General features: G+C 39.4%; 2 protein-coding genes across 10 annotated transcripts in view; one reads left to right on the top strand and one right to left on the bottom strand.

Moving 5' to 3' along the window:
• Positions 1 to 11,135, bottom strand: part of cep350 (centrosomal protein 350) — a 31,198-nt gene extending 20,063 nt beyond the window's left edge. For 3 of the 4 annotated variants that reach the window (XM_086047182.1, XM_086047180.1, XM_086047183.1), the window contains exons 1-11: positions 10,784 to 11,135; positions 6,257 to 6,342; positions 6,120 to 6,163; positions 5,757 to 5,865; positions 5,219 to 5,369; positions 4,105 to 4,724; positions 3,890 to 3,997; positions 3,698 to 3,805; positions 3,120 to 3,236; positions 633 to 1,375; positions 398 to 516 (exon numbers count right to left, since the gene is read on the bottom strand). In XM_086047182.1, the coding sequence (XP_085903308.1) occupies positions 398 to 516; positions 633 to 1,375; positions 3,120 to 3,236; positions 3,698 to 3,805; positions 3,890 to 3,997; positions 4,105 to 4,724; positions 5,219 to 5,369; positions 5,757 to 5,865; positions 6,120 to 6,163; positions 6,257 to 6,338 (2,201 nt within the window). In that variant the 5' untranslated portion in view covers positions 6,339 to 6,342; positions 10,784 to 11,135. Of the gene's footprint in view, positions 1 to 397; positions 517 to 632; positions 1,376 to 3,119; positions 3,237 to 3,697; positions 3,806 to 3,889; positions 3,998 to 4,104; positions 4,725 to 5,218; positions 5,370 to 5,756; positions 5,866 to 6,119; positions 6,164 to 6,256; positions 6,343 to 9,044; positions 9,165 to 10,783 lie in introns of those variants that run through there. The other variant, XM_086047181.1, reaches the window with a different exon arrangement.
• A 670-nt stretch (positions 11,136 to 11,805) lies between these two features.
• Positions 11,806 to 15,269, top strand: part of cacna1ea (calcium channel, voltage-dependent, R type, alpha 1E subunit a) — a 98,853-nt gene continuing 95,389 nt past the window's right edge. For all 6 annotated transcript variants that reach the window (XM_086046273.1, XM_086046272.1, XM_086046275.1 and 3 more), the window contains exon 1: positions 11,806 to 12,056. The gene's annotated coding sequence lies outside the window, so the exon portion shown is untranslated. The remainder of the gene's footprint in view (positions 12,057 to 15,269) is intronic.

Below are 15,269 nucleotides of genomic sequence, written 5' to 3' on the forward strand. Positions count from 1 at the left end.
AATTCTCATCAGAAAAAAAACCCTAACAGATTATACAGTATCAATATTGCACTCTGGTGAAATTTTATATGAATTATAATTACGGTGTCACAAACCTTGTAGGACACAATGAAAAGGTATGGTAACTATACAATCCTCTAAAAATGTAGAAAAGCAGCAAGCATATCGTCGCTGTCCTGTGAAAAACGCATATCTCCAATTTTGGAAACTTTTTAAATTTTCACATTTATGCAATGTCTGTAACGCAGAAACACCATCCATCCATTATCTATACCGCATTCATGTAAAAATAAGAAAATTAAAAAAAAATGGATATACGTGTTTTTCACATGACGGCGACAATATGCCTATTGTTATTACTGCGGAGATGCTAGTAGGCCATCTTGCATACAGCTACCTTGTTAATTGAGGAGATAGCTGATCAGTCAAAGATCTGTCACTGCTTGAGGGACTTTGTGGTAGTTCCATTTTCTTATTCTCTTTATCAGACTCTCCAGACGGCTGGTACATTGGTTTCTGTGGTGCAAAGTTGAAACAGGAGTAAGGGTTAGGGTATCAAATTTTCTACAACATATCTGTTAAGGCATATGTTTAAAAATGGAACAAATGAGTTTCATGCTTGTAATACATACCAGTTTATTTGACACAGCAAAAGATTGCATCTGTATGGCGTCTCCAAGATGGGTGTCATCCATTGTAAGAAGGTTGTATGTCTCTTCTCTGTATTGTTTCTGCCAAGGTGTCAAAGTGGCCTCGGTCGGAGTGACTACAGTTTTGGCAATTTCCTTTTGCCTCCTGTAGAGCTCCTGAAGCCTCTGGTTTCTTTTCTCCGACTCCTCTTTCAAAGACTTCTTTTCGTCTGCCTGTCGTCTTTTTCTTTCTTCTTTTTGCTTAACAATGTACTGGCGGATTTTGTCTGAATCATAGTGGCGCTTCTTTTCCTGAGTTTCAGCCACACTTGGGGACCTTGGTCGATGTGGGGAGGGATTGGCACTACGACACCCTCTTGAGGGGCCATATGTTGGCACAGTAGTTCCCCAGAAGGAGAGGGGAGTCCTTGTTTGAGACAACGACCTTGCTTTCACCCTCTGACCACCCTTACCTCTCCCAGATCGTGACCGCGACCGCTCCTCCTCCTCAGCTGTTTTGCACTCAAGCTGTGGGTCATCAAATATGGCCCGGATGTCTGCTGACAGGAGGTCTTTGCCTAGAGGCACGGGGAACTTGTCATGACAAGCCGACGAGGGACTAGAAGTGGACATGGAGTGGCTTTTGGACTGAGCCTGAAACGCACTGTGGCTCCTGTCTGTGCTTCGATGGCGAGAGAGGCGGTGTGCTTCAGAGCCTGTCTCAACATTGGATCGCCGATGGGAAGCTGTAAACAGTAGGGTGGGGGAGATCAGAACATTTAAATCTTGAGAACATGAACTTCATCTCAATGTCACATAGGGCATCCTCCAATTGTTTATGATGTAGTCAGTATATTTGTATAAAATGTTTGAGTAATTAATTCCAATATTAAGGGCAAAGCGTCAACTTTCTTTGAATGACCATACAAAAACATACAATAGTGCTGTTTGAAATCAAACATACTAAACATTAATTATTGTACAGGTATACAATGAACCTGTGATCTGCCCGCAAAAGATCTGTGGTTTTACAATCAAATATGTTGAGTGCATAATGGTATGTTTTAATATCAGGACGAAGAAGTTGAAGAACTGATTGCGGGTCAAATTGCTTTAAGAAATGTGCATGATGTATACATATACTAGTATATAGATATACTAGTATACGTATATGTATACATACTGTATGCGGGGGTCCACTGTATGCACAATTCATTTTCATGATTATGCGTCATAATTTCTTTCCAAGGAACAAACACTTGATTATGCTTTTGTTCTTGGCCTGGCATTTTAAGACATCACATTGGAAGTAAAATGGGTTGCTAGTTGCTATGCCAACTTTAACCCATTAAAGCCTGAAGCGCCTGGCTCAACAGCTCCCCAAAACCTAAGGTCGTCTTTGGAAATACCCTTGAAAGCCTGAAGTTTTCCCAGAAATTCAATAAAAAGGTCAAAGCTCCCGCGATCGATGGCGTCCGCCATTATGACTCCTAAGAATTCCAGAACATCCTCTGCGGGCTCACGACACCGTCACGTGTATATTCTGTGGCATTTCTTCAGGCGTTAAGGGTAGAAAGATGCAACCGCGCTCCAGGCTTTAAAGGTAGAAAAACGGTTATGCACTCGCAGCCTTAATGGCTTAATCCATGATAAATAGAAAATCTTAGTCTAGATTTGAAAGAATCTAATCCAGACAGTTGTGAACCACGCTATGTTGAGCCGAGCTTCACTGGATGCCAATCCTACTCTGCCACTCCGCCGGGTCCTTGCCGCCAGCAGTGTGAGCAACCTCATCGTCAAATCAGGCCACGACTCATTGTTCACCCAACCAAAACAGCCAGTCGACCTCAATTCCTTCCGGTCATCGGCAGCCAGTAGAGACAACGTTTATAATTCAAAGATGAGGGGATGACAGGATATAGTCAGTAATGAATTTACTACCTTTTGTTATTAATTAAAGATGGATTGTCTAGGAGTGTAAGCATGTCATGTAGTCATTGAAACTGTTATTAAAGACTAGATAGCATGTATTTAACACCTTCAATTTCATGGATGGACTCTATGACAGATAACAGCCTATGCAAAAATGTTGGACCATAGGAACATAAAATTGAGTGCAACAAGGACAGAAAAAAATAAAATGAGAATTCTCTTTTAAGCAATGAAGCCTTTGTCAGACACACTGTGGATGTAAATAACCAAAAGGTGGATTTATGACATGAGTGACACATTCTGAGTGGCTGCTCAAAGCACTCCACCCACCATTTTTCATCACCTTTTTTTTTATCTCTACATTCTTTTTAGCGTTTGACACACTGCTAATGATACTCTGCCAAGAGGTGCAAGAAGATCATTTGAGAAACAGCAAAGATAGCAAGATTAAAGTTGGGCTGAGTCAGCTGCCTTGTATACTGCAATGGCTTGTTGAAAAAAGAAAGAAAAGAGGTATTGTGGCATAATTTATGGATTGAAGAGTTCACTGGCCCCAACCTGTTTGTTGCAGTTTGTCATCGAGATGGTGCCTCTTCTCCCTGGCTTGCTTGGGAGCTGTACCAAGAACCTTGTTTACCAACTTTAAGCCCTCCCGCCAGGAAGCAGGGGTAATCACTGTGAAAAATATATACAGTAACGTTAATAATATTGTACTCGCTTTTTTAGTGGAGTATGGGTAGAATATACTTGTGCTGAAAGCTCTGAAAGACCTCATTTAAAAGCCGACAGAAATGTTCAAGTAGTTCCTGGTAATCCAAGATACATGTTGACAAACAAGCTTCTGTTTAAAGTGATCAGAAGAATCACATGAACTTGGCTGTAGACGTCAGCGCTATTTATGGCACCATGCCTCATGAATGAACTCAAACAAGCCAAGTGGGAACAGGTAACACAAACCATAGACGTGAGGCAGACAACAAGTGTTTGTATGCAACAACAGTCTACAGTGAGTGTCTACATCTGTCCCAAGCAAAAGAAAATGGAGAGCACACCAAAAAAAATCAAGCCAGTTAAATATCTAACCACTTTCACCACCACACGTTTTAGTGAAAGTCCAAACTTATCGTTATTCTTACCCGTTTTTGCATTTTGGCCAGAGGCAGCTTTGTGGATTTTCCTGGTTGGTTTAGCTTCTCTCTCTACAGAACGATGCCTTTCCCGTTGCGGCCTGGATGCTGAGCTTCCTGTAACGACAACACAACAAAGATGTAAGACGTCTGCCGCTGAGTGTCTCACTCCTTACCTCAAAGGTTTATGTTATGTCTTACCAGCACACTGCTTGAATGGGTTCTTGTCCTTGTTTAAACTGTGAAGATCTTCCACTTTTAATGCGTTCCCATGAGCAGTACGGGTCCTTGCCTCAGTTTTGCTGAAGCCTGAGAAAGAAGCAAACAACGTAAATCCTTATTTGAGGAAAATCTATTGAAAAACTGTACTACTACTACCATAAGAACTGTAATAAAGTACGAGGGGTCAATGATACCTTTGTAATTAGGCGCTTGTGGTGCAGCTGCTACCTTCCTGATTTTGGCTGCAGTGCCTCCTCTGTTACTGCTGTTGGACATTATGGGCTGCTCAAGACGGTCCAACACTTTTTCCTTCTCTGCCGCCTCCTCCTGATTTTTTACCTGCCTTCGAATACGCTCTTTGAGCTTTTCCAGCTTATCATCCGGTTGGTGTCGCCTCAGGTTTTCCAAACGTTGGGAATCAGAGCCCGGACTGGTGGAAGGGGTGCTTTCCCATCTACACATCAAGTCAGAGGCAGGAGGTAGAAATGGACTGGACTTTTGAGTATCTATGCTCTGGGTGATTTGTGCCTCGGGACAGCTAGTCTCCATAGCTGGGACTAAATTTATCGCATGTGACGGGTTGGCATAGGTCTGCTGGGTGTCTACAATGGGCGGGTCATTGAGGTAGCCGACCTCTGTACTGTCTGCAGAGTGCGTGATGTCCTGGTTCCCATCCGGGCGCTTGTCCCAAAAGTCTTTCTGGTAGACGGGTTTGCTAAATGGAACGTCTGAGGATGGGGACAAAGGCCCTGACATTGACTGCAGCCTGTAAGCCTCCAGCTGAGATGAGGTCTGTGATGGAGGGGCGGTCTCTCTGGAGACAAACCAGATTACATTGGATCAGCAAAGAGGATCAAGATTTAGCCTTAATTCAACATTCACACATATGGATGTTGAGATCTCGTATGGATGGTCACATTTAGGAGTGTTGTTTATGCAAATGCACTCTCAATGATTAACATTAAAGTAGATTTGTACCCCACCCCCCAAAAAAAACCAACAAAAAAAATTAAAAAGTGCATATTTCATGTGATAATGTGTTGTTGCTAAGAGACATTTTGTGTGGTATGGTTAATTTCTTCTTGGGGGGAATTCAAATTGACCTTACACTGAATTTCTAAACTGCAACTGCATCTTTCAGTCCACTGAATAAGACTTCAAAACCACTTTCTTTATGGCATCTAAAATGGGATATCAACTATAATACATAGTACATTGGAATGTTTTTTAAAACTCGACTGTAAATTAAAATCAATCTCATCAGAATACATTAGCATTTTGGATTACCACAAAATTGTCAATACCAACCTGTACGAAGCCAGCTGTTCCCTGAGTGCCATACTGTTATGCTGGCTGACATTGCTGTCTTGGGTGGCGTTTCTTAGCGGGCTGCGTGAGCGTCTCTTTTTGGAACTTAACCGCAGATGTTCTTTGGACTTCGAGGACCCCCTCGTCTCATCTGTGATGATGAGAACGCAATCTTAATGTCCCATCACAACAAAACAAATTCAAGTCTTCAAAAAACTGGAAACTGAGTCACTCAAAGTATTTTGAATTAAAAGGCCTTTATTTTAACATGGCCAGTTGGAGACAATGCCTACGCGTTTCAGCCTTGGTAGACCTTCATCAGGGCAAGCTTGCCTCAGTTTCCTGTTTTTTTTTTTTTTTCAAGTCCTGCGTTGATCCCTTTGAAGAGCACCAAAGAGACAGTTTTGAGAAAACTCAAAACATCCGAGAAGCACTCCTTTATGCTTTGATTGCTCAAATCAAAGTCTTTTTTGTTTTCAAATAGAATGGCCATTTTAGAGATATTCTTGATTTGTCGTAACATGATGGAACAACCAACCTCTGCTGCGGACCGATACAGATAGCTTCTTCTTGGGTGGGTCCATGACAGAGAGGAGGAGCGCTGTTGTGCCAGGAACGGCCTCCACATGGTTTTCTATTCGGCGCAGCTACACACACAAAATATCATATCATTTGCTTTGTGGTTTGTCATTGGTTCACTGACTTAAGAATTATATTTGTCTTCCTTAAAAATCAATAATTCCCATACCACTCTGTATGAATATTGCAATATACAAATCGACTAAATAACCAAAACCACCCTAACCATTGTAACACTAAAACTAGATGCTCCAATGGTCTTAAAGGTGGACAAATAAGATCTTAACTTATGCTTCACCAAATTGTTCCTTAGTATACTCACAGCGGCTTTGGACTGAGGCAAACCGTTCCATGCAGTTGTTAAATCTGTTGAAAAAGGAAGATAGTTGTGACAAAGAATACCAAATGTGATGCACCTGACACATACACTGCTTAAAATTAAACAGTTTAATTCCATACCTGTATCAATGTTGTGATCTGTGTGCTGATGAACTGCGACACCAAGTGCCAGAGCCCTCTGACTACTCCTCATCTCACCCATTCACCTGCAGACAAGGTTAGACAATGAGATGTAGAATACTGTGTATGTACTGTTTATGCTTATTTTGGGCAACAACATTTTGGCTTCGGTACATTACCGCAACAGATTTCGAATGGACCACTAAATAGAAAAACTGGAGTTAAGTCTTTTACACACAAATGTGTAATTTATTTATTGTACAAAATTTGGTTAACTGTGTGAAACTTACTGTACTGCTGCAACTGGGGTTTGGCGATATGACAATATGTGTCGCAGAGACAATATCATGCCTCATCTATCGTTTTCATTGTCATTTATCCTCTTTTAGGTGCATAGATATGTTTCATACGGTGGAAGACCGAGCCAGGGAAGTGATACCATCATCACACAACAACCTATGGTGCAAAATTAAATCTAACAACAGGGCTAACTTTTTTTTTTTTTTAACTAGGAGCACAGTGGCCTTTAACCTGAAATTTTAGAGGTGAGGTAGAAAGTTTTGGCGGGCGCACTCTAAGTCGACTTGCGAAGTAAAGGACTCTGCTCATTTTTACTTTATAACTCATAAATGGGCTGAAGTGTGGTGCAGAAGTTTGTGAGCACCAAAAAAGAACATTCAATATATTAATTCATTCACTGCCATTGACGGATTCCCTTGTCTTTTCACTGTCCAGCCATTCAATCCCAGGAACTTATTTATATATTTTTTTCAAATTTTTTCAAACGTTAGGGTAAAAAAGGGTCTGAAAATGTCTGGCAGTGACTGAGTTGATATCGATAATTAAGACATCAGTGATGTGGACTTCCCACGCTCGCGCTGCATGTAGAGCTCAAGCCCACTAACTGCACATACCTTCTCTCAAGTTTGCCATTGATCAATAGCCCAAAAAAAGGGCAAATGAACATCAAAACAAAGAATAACAGAAGAAGAGAAAAGAACAGTCAGCACTTTCAAACAAGGAGATGAGTCAGCTGGAGCCAAATAAAGCTAAAACTGTCCTTGATGTCAATATATAATGAATGCAATCAATTAAGTACATCTAATGAGCATGTTCCTTGTGGCAGTATATACACTTGGCTACAACACCAAGTTTCTCCAGAGCAATGTTATGTCAACTTGTCATTTAAAACTGGTTTTACAACAATGTGTTCTCCTCTGCAAGTTTCCATAAGGGAGGATGAAACGAAGATTATGTGTCGATGTTTGCCTAAAAAGACCTGTAATACAACAGTACAGCAGCCATATAGAGTCCTGGCCTGGACGTTCATTTTAAGAACACAACTACCCTTCTCCTCTCAGCGACAACAGTGGCTCATATTGTAGACGAAAACTTGCTTAGTTCGGTATCTTTTTTTTTTTTTTTAAGAGACTTTGAAAAAGAAAAGTCATGCAGTTTGGTCATATGAATCACATGACATTGCTCTGAGCTGAACATACTCCCCTTCTGACAGAGCGAACAGGAAGCAGCTGGTGCAACACTGCAAGTTACATTTCCAGCTTAGTCATGTAGGAGGTGTATATCTAAAACCAGGGGTGTCACTTTGTTGACAGGTGAGCAAGCATTGCGTGAGCACATTTCACAAATAGCTAACAAAGACTGAGAAAATTGCTTTTTGAAGGTTGTGGAGACTGAATTAATTAAATAATTAATTAATACAATATGGTGTTAAAAAAAAGATACAGTACTAGTCATTCTTTACTGAGGATGAATAATATTGCAAATATCTGTCTACATGTGTTGCTCTACCATTTGTGTTCAAATATGCGTTGTTTGTAGAATTATAACACTGCGACACCGATGCCATTCGTAACCCTAAGTAATATGCGTTATCATTAAGATAGCAAACAAAGCAAAGTTACCTGGGTGTTTTAAATACACAATTGGTAATTGTCCTTGTTTTGGGTTTAATTTGACTGTAAAGGTCAACTGGGAGTGACCGTGAACAAGTTTAAGCCTGTTTATGAGAACACTTCCTCATTATTTGTCAAACTGTTGCTTGTTGTGAAGAGAGTTGAGTTCACTGCCACCACAAAGCACTCATACCACAAACGTTAGCTTGCAAGTCAAAGCATAAAATTGGTCGAATGACCGCTCATACCTCAAAAACTCCTAAGTCGAGTCACTCGTATCTCAATGTGCCACTGTACAGTATATGTAACAAAAGCTAGTTAGCCTGCGCACACCACACTCCCCTTGGCCTTAAGAGCCACACTGGTCAGTGAGTTAACATTCCAGACATTTAATCTACTAGACTACTCAACTCTCAACTAGTAGTTTTTTTTTTTAATGAAAAAAAGAGGGGGCTGGAGAATATTTTAAGGAGGCTTCAGCCACTTTGTAGTTGGCCTAATAATGCCATTGTCTAAAACCATGTACAAGTAAATAGGGTGGGTGATTTTGAAAAATAATCTAATGATTTTCCCTCAACATTGCGATTGCGAATTAACCCATTAAAGCCGGAAGCCCCTCGTGAGACATCTCTCTAAAACCTACGGTTGACATTGGAGTCACCCTTGAAAACCTGACATTTTTGCGGAAATTCAACACCTACAAAAGAATTAATATCTCAGCCCCTGTAGCAGATAGCAACATAATTTCAAAAGAATTTGAGATCTTAGACATGTGGCTTTCATACAGGCCCGGGTTTATTAATCTTTACTATTTCAAATCGAAGATGCAAGCGAAGCACTATTTTTAATTTAAAAAATAATAGAGTGGTAATTACCGTGCTGTATTCTCTTACAAAGACCATGAAATTGTCATTGTCTATGAACATACATCTTAACCAAACATCACGTTTGGATGGTTTCACGGCTTCAAAGTCCACAAGCATGTCGTCTATATCACTACCGTGACTTATTTCAGAGCTCCCGCGATCGATTGTGCCGCCACTACTCCTCGAAAAAATTCCGGATATCCTCCGACGACTCACGACACCGTCACATGTCTATTCTGATGCATTTCATTGGCTAAGAGACTGAGAACAGGATTAAAAAAAGAAAATGACATATACGCTCTCCAGGCTTTAAAGGGAGAAACACGTAACAGCGCTCCTGACTTTAGTGGTAGAAACGTGCTTGTGCGTTCCCGGCTTTAATGGGTTAATATGCAATTATTTTCTCCGGGTGCTCTATGTGTTTTTAAATAAATGAATTAATTTGCATTAAAATGATCAATACCAGATTTACTAAGCGTACATGTTTTGGTCATAGGTTGGGCCTACGATAAAATAATGGCAAATGAACCATCATTTAATATGAAAGAGTATTTTTATCTACTTCAATTAGAGTTGTTGCCGTCTTTAAAGCGTTTACTACGACAACCTCACAAAATTCTACCAAACAAGTGTGCCGTAAGCGTAAGTCAGTAAATCATGAGTCTGATTAAAACAATAATGTAAACAAATGTGTGGCTATGGCTTTGTCACTTCAACTTTTAATGTTTTATGAAACAATTATGTGTAAACATGAAGACTGCACTTCTTAAGTACCTGAACCTATTTACATACCATATAGATGAATAAAAAGAATATGCATAAAAATAAAGCCTACCAACCAATGATATGAAGCAGTTGTTCTTTTATTCCAAATTGCAGCTTTTGCGATTTGAAAATTGCTTTCTAGTACAATGCAATGCCGATTTTAACTCGATTAATTGCTCAGTCTTACTAGTACAACAATACAGTGGTGTGGCATAGGTGACATCAATACAAAATGTAAAAAAACAAACAACAAAAACGTGTTTACTTTACGCATGTCTTGGATTTTTGAATGTAGGTGGCTTACTTGTACGACTTATCTATCACTTTTGTATACAATGTAGCCCACGTATAATCAAGACAGTCAAATCTAAAACTATGAAGCCTTTGACTGTATTTTTTAACCACTCCTGTTGATTTCTGCAACATGAAAAACATAAACATGACGGGGGTAATGGCAAATGTAATATCAATGTTATTCAGAAGAATTGGTAGCTGAAGGCACTACCACACCTCAATAGGGGCCGACTGCGGACTCAGTCAGTGGTCGTTAAGAAAAGTGTAGTTGCTTAGATACAAACATATGGCAACGGGAAGGAATGATCCCTGTGAGGCTTATAATGTTGACTTTTTAAGAAGACGCTTCACGAGAATTACTGATGTACTCTTTTTTTCAGCCTTTAAATTGTAGACAGTACTTTTTATCAAGGAGTTTTAACTGTCGATAATCTTCTTAGGGCGTGATCGAAAGGTGGGATATGATCACTAGTATGGTTTACGATTAAAAGATGAGCGTTTAAATCCTGAAGCATTTTTAGAGAAATATTACGGCACCAACTCTTTTTGACCTCTAACTTTAATATGACTCATATGTTCGTCGGCCCAGGAAATTACCGGAGAAGCAAACTCGAGTTTATATTTGAGCTAGCCGTCTAAAAGTCATGTATGAACTCTGAAAAAACAATGTTAAAACACACAATGCTTACCGTTTAAGATAGTGGTCCTAATCATTTAGACGCCCATAGTTACGCTGGAGGATTCGAAAGGGAAAAAGTCCTTAGATCATCAGAAATCTTCAGATCGCTTCAGTAGTCTGTTTGCTAATGATAGCTCCAAGCAGCTAGGGACTACCACTTGTGCTAAGCTAGCAACTTTTTCAGCGACGCGAAGCCATTGTTGCCGTCCAAGACAATTACCAGGAAAGAAAAGAAAATTTTGTGAGGGATAGTTAGTGTTCCGGAAACCAAAAGTGGCTACTCGCTTCTTAGTTTATCTTTGCCGGGTTACAGGCATGAACCTTTCGGAACCACTGAAAACCAGATACCCAAGATGGGGCGCTTTGTGACGGTCGAATCAACGAAATATCGCGAGATTTGGGGCACGTTTTTAAAAAAAAAACAGAGGGGGGGGGGACTCAATATTATCCAAAACGAAACAAATGTATTTATTTAGTTGTTTGTTTGTTTGCTTTCTTATCTATTTATTTATTTATTTATTATAATAATAATTATGAGTGATTTGGGGTTCATTTTGTAGCCTACGCCATTATTTTAAAATTGAATCCCATTTTTGTGAAGCACTAGCACATTTATTAGTATTTGTTGTATTCAGGACTAAAACCAACACAATAAAACATTCTGACGTATAGTTTGAATACTTACTTGCACATTTAAGTAATTGTACAGTAAAAAAAATACTTTAATTGACTATAATAAAATATTATCAATAATAATTTCCTTTGTTGAACTAGGTATGGCAATTGAGAACAATTTCTTATTTTCATAGTAATGCAGAATTTACGCTGAGACATTAAAGCGGACTGAAAAAAAAAAACCCTCTTATTCATGTATATAGTTGTTTGTGGTATAAGCGATTTACGTGCGTTTACTGCCATCGTGCGGTCAGGATTCGTACTAACCCTGCACGAATATGCCCAACACTATATTTAGCAGGAAGTGCTTACAGGTGGCTCACAAGTCATAAATACACGAATTGCATCACGATGGCGCTGAACAAGAGTCTTTGAAGAAGAATTAGGAATGTGTGATAAGATAATCAATGTTTTTTGTCTTTCTATTTATTTTTTGCGCAGGGTCTTCTTTTCAATTAATAAAAGGGAATCCTTTGACGAACCCCACCACCTCCTTCTAAGCCCCCCCCGTCAAACCCCTTCCGCGCTCTCGCTTACAGGCGGACGGACGCGGTTGAAGCCGCTGCGCCACACTTGCCGTTCATCTACCGAAAAAGACAAGACTTCAGGTAAGAAATCTTGTCCATGTTGCATGTTTGAGTGACAGTTAAAAGTTTTGTGTACGTAGACGTCAATTTGGGGCTGGTTGAGTTGAATTCAAGCGGAGCAGGGTGTAATTGGATTGTTTGAATAAATGCGTGCCTAATACTGACAAGGTGCGTTCTCTCAGGTTTTAATTTAACACTCATGTGGATACGCTTTATTGTCATGGAAATCAGGGAAAATGTGGAGGAATGTATAGAGTTTTTGATTTGATTAAATCAATATTTGTTTAACATTATTACTTAGCAAGAGATAGTTAATTAAGTCACTTTTATTTATTTAAACACTGAATTATTGGACACAGACTGTTTGATTTTGGTTTATTTAGTTTAGGCAAAATGTTGATTTTCTTTTAATGATGGAAACATAGCTCAATTAAACCCTAATAGTGACTTTGCCAAGTGTCGAAGAAGACACGTACACACCCTGTTAGAGCTCGGGAATTAAGAAATGCAGTCATTTTTGCCACCAAGATGAATAATAAAAAAGAAAGGGTTAGAGGTAAAGACATTTTTCTTTTCATGCATAATTCTAGTCGTCCTTTGTGTAAATGTACTCACACACAAACACTTTTTGCTTCCTATTCAGTTTTCCCGTAGCTCCAGTAATCAATTAGACTAGAGCGAGCACAGCCTATATTCTCATGTCAAGGGAGAGCATAGCAATAAACGGAGAGCCAGTTTGAATAATCAGTGCAGGAGTTGGCAGACTGCTAGAGGCAACAGTGTCACAAGAAACCACACTGCATGGCTTTTTAATTCTTTTGGTGAATTCTTTGGGGATTCTTTTGGATTCTCCACACCAACTGTGCAGCAGCACTATGAGTACCAGCATTGATCTATTGGTGTACTGCACTTGAAGGCACCCTGGCCGCTGCGTGGGTCAATACTGCTTAATGACTACATCACATTAACACGTAGTACTTTCCAATCCAAGTTGGGTGAGTCTTATCTTCTCATCTTCACTTTCATTGCGGTTTCGTTGTCTAGATTAACCAACAACCACATTGTAAGAAGTGAACAAAAAATGACATGAAAAAATGAACCTGTGGAATAGATTATGGAAAATTGAGTTTATTGATGGGGCTCTTTGTTTACAGTGATCAAGACACACTTTTTGATCTTTGAAGTTTCTAAGTCTTGCTCCAGAACGAGAAACACCTTTTCTGTGTTAATTGACGGTTCACACATCTCTGTGTAGTTAAATGTAGAAATGGGTATTGCAAATTCCTCAAAAAGGTGCTATCTTCACTCCACTTATTTCCTTCTGTGAGAATATGGAACCAAAAAATAAATGCATACATACTGAAGAAGAATATAAATGAAACACTTTTTGCTCTCATTTTCATGATCTGAATTCCAAGCTAAGACTTTTCCATGTAGACAAAAGGCCTATTAATAGGCCTTTGAGAGAAATTTCTCTCAATCTCGTAGAGAGCATTTCTGCTTTGCCGAGATAATCCATCCACCTCACAGGTGGGGCATATCAAGATGCTGATTACATGACATGATTATTGCACAGGTGTGCCTTAGACTCCCCATAATAAAATGCTGTATGTCCATTGTTTCATTTGGGGCAGGCAGATTACGGTAACCAATAAATGACTCATGAAATATAATGGGCTGCACTGGACAGTCGAGAAAAGAGAAGGTTTTCCTTCCAGGTGGCAATTTTGCTCCAATTTTATTTTCACATGAAAAGCTGAAACACTTGCCAAGGGCCAAGCCAACACGCTAACCTCAAGTTAGTTTATTTTATTTTTGAATGTACTTAAAAGATGATTGTCTTATTTCAAAAATTGCTACCTGTGTACATATAAGTGTTGTTACAATTAGCAAATACACATTTCAAACAAAATTATAAGATGTTATTAAAATGACATCTTTACACTTTAAAAATGATAACATTAATTTTGTGCACCAACTGCTAACTCATAAGCCATTGCTAGTCAGGACTCCCAAATACTTATGTGGGAAGTATAATATTATTGACAGTGATGTTTAATAAATACAATCATGATTTATAATTCATAGAGTATACAGAACTGTAGATTTGCATACATACTTATCAGGTCAAGAAAATTCTTGGCTCTTTTTCCTTCACCGTGCAGGAAATAAAAATTTTGCTCGTATTAGGACCACTGCTGTAATTTTTGCTATTTTTTATTTTTTTTAAATGGTTGCTGGCGCTTTCGGAAAAGTCGCTACATATCGCAAAAACGTCACTAATTTGGCATCACTTCTGACACAAGTAGTGGCTCTTGCTCACAAACTCGCTTGTAGCAACCACACGTGCGCAGAGAAAAAGCACAACTTTCAAAATAAAAGCACCATATATTGATATCATGATCACTTTGAGGGTCGGTCAGAGACTGTGTGTCGGCCAGATTTGGCCCCCGGGCTGTGCTTTGCCTAAGCTGTCTAATGCTGATGGCCTCACGTCCCTCCGAATGGTACGTGAAACGAAATAGATAAAAAGAAGCGTATTGATTTTGGAGTACACAGTATTATGTCCATAGTGTCCAATTGCAAACATCTTCGACTTTTTGCTCTTTTACATCATTTCCATATGAGTAAATACAGTACTATATGTAGTCATGTCAACAGCATCAACATACAATATCTCAAAATAATTTTTTGTTTTATCTGATCTTAATTTTCCACACTGCATTAGGTATACTAAATACAGCGTTAGCATGCGCAAGACATAATTTTGTGCAAATAATCCATCCATTATCCAATCCGCTTACCCTCACAAGGGTCGCGGGCATGCTGGAGCCTATCCCGGTTGTCTTCGGGCAGTAGGCGGGGCTGAACTGGTTGCCAGCCAATCGCAAGGCACACACAAACGAACAAACATTTTTGTGCAAACCATTTCATTACATTGTATTTTTGCAAGTACATTTTAAATGCAACAAGCTTTGAAATCCTGTTCAAAAGTCAAGAAAACAGCTCAGTATGACAGTTAATTTCCTTCCTCTTCACCATGGCTTCCAGTGATTGGGCTGTACCGGTGTGATGCTTTTATTAGTAGCGGTGATCATTAGCAATACGACGTGTCCCTGGTGTTACATAATGGCTCCATTTCCAGGAAGGTCAACACCACAGTAGGGTTTCTTTGAGATATGTCTTTTCATCATAAGATGGGTGTACCCAATAGAAAACTATGCCCATTGGCTA

The sequence above is a fragment of the Filicampus tigris genome, chromosome 12 (genome assembly GCF_054856515.1).
Source record: "Filicampus tigris isolate MCC_2025a chromosome 12, RoL_Ftig_1.0, whole genome shotgun sequence".
Taxonomy (NCBI): Eukaryota; Metazoa; Chordata; class Actinopteri; order Syngnathiformes; family Syngnathidae; genus Filicampus; species Filicampus tigris.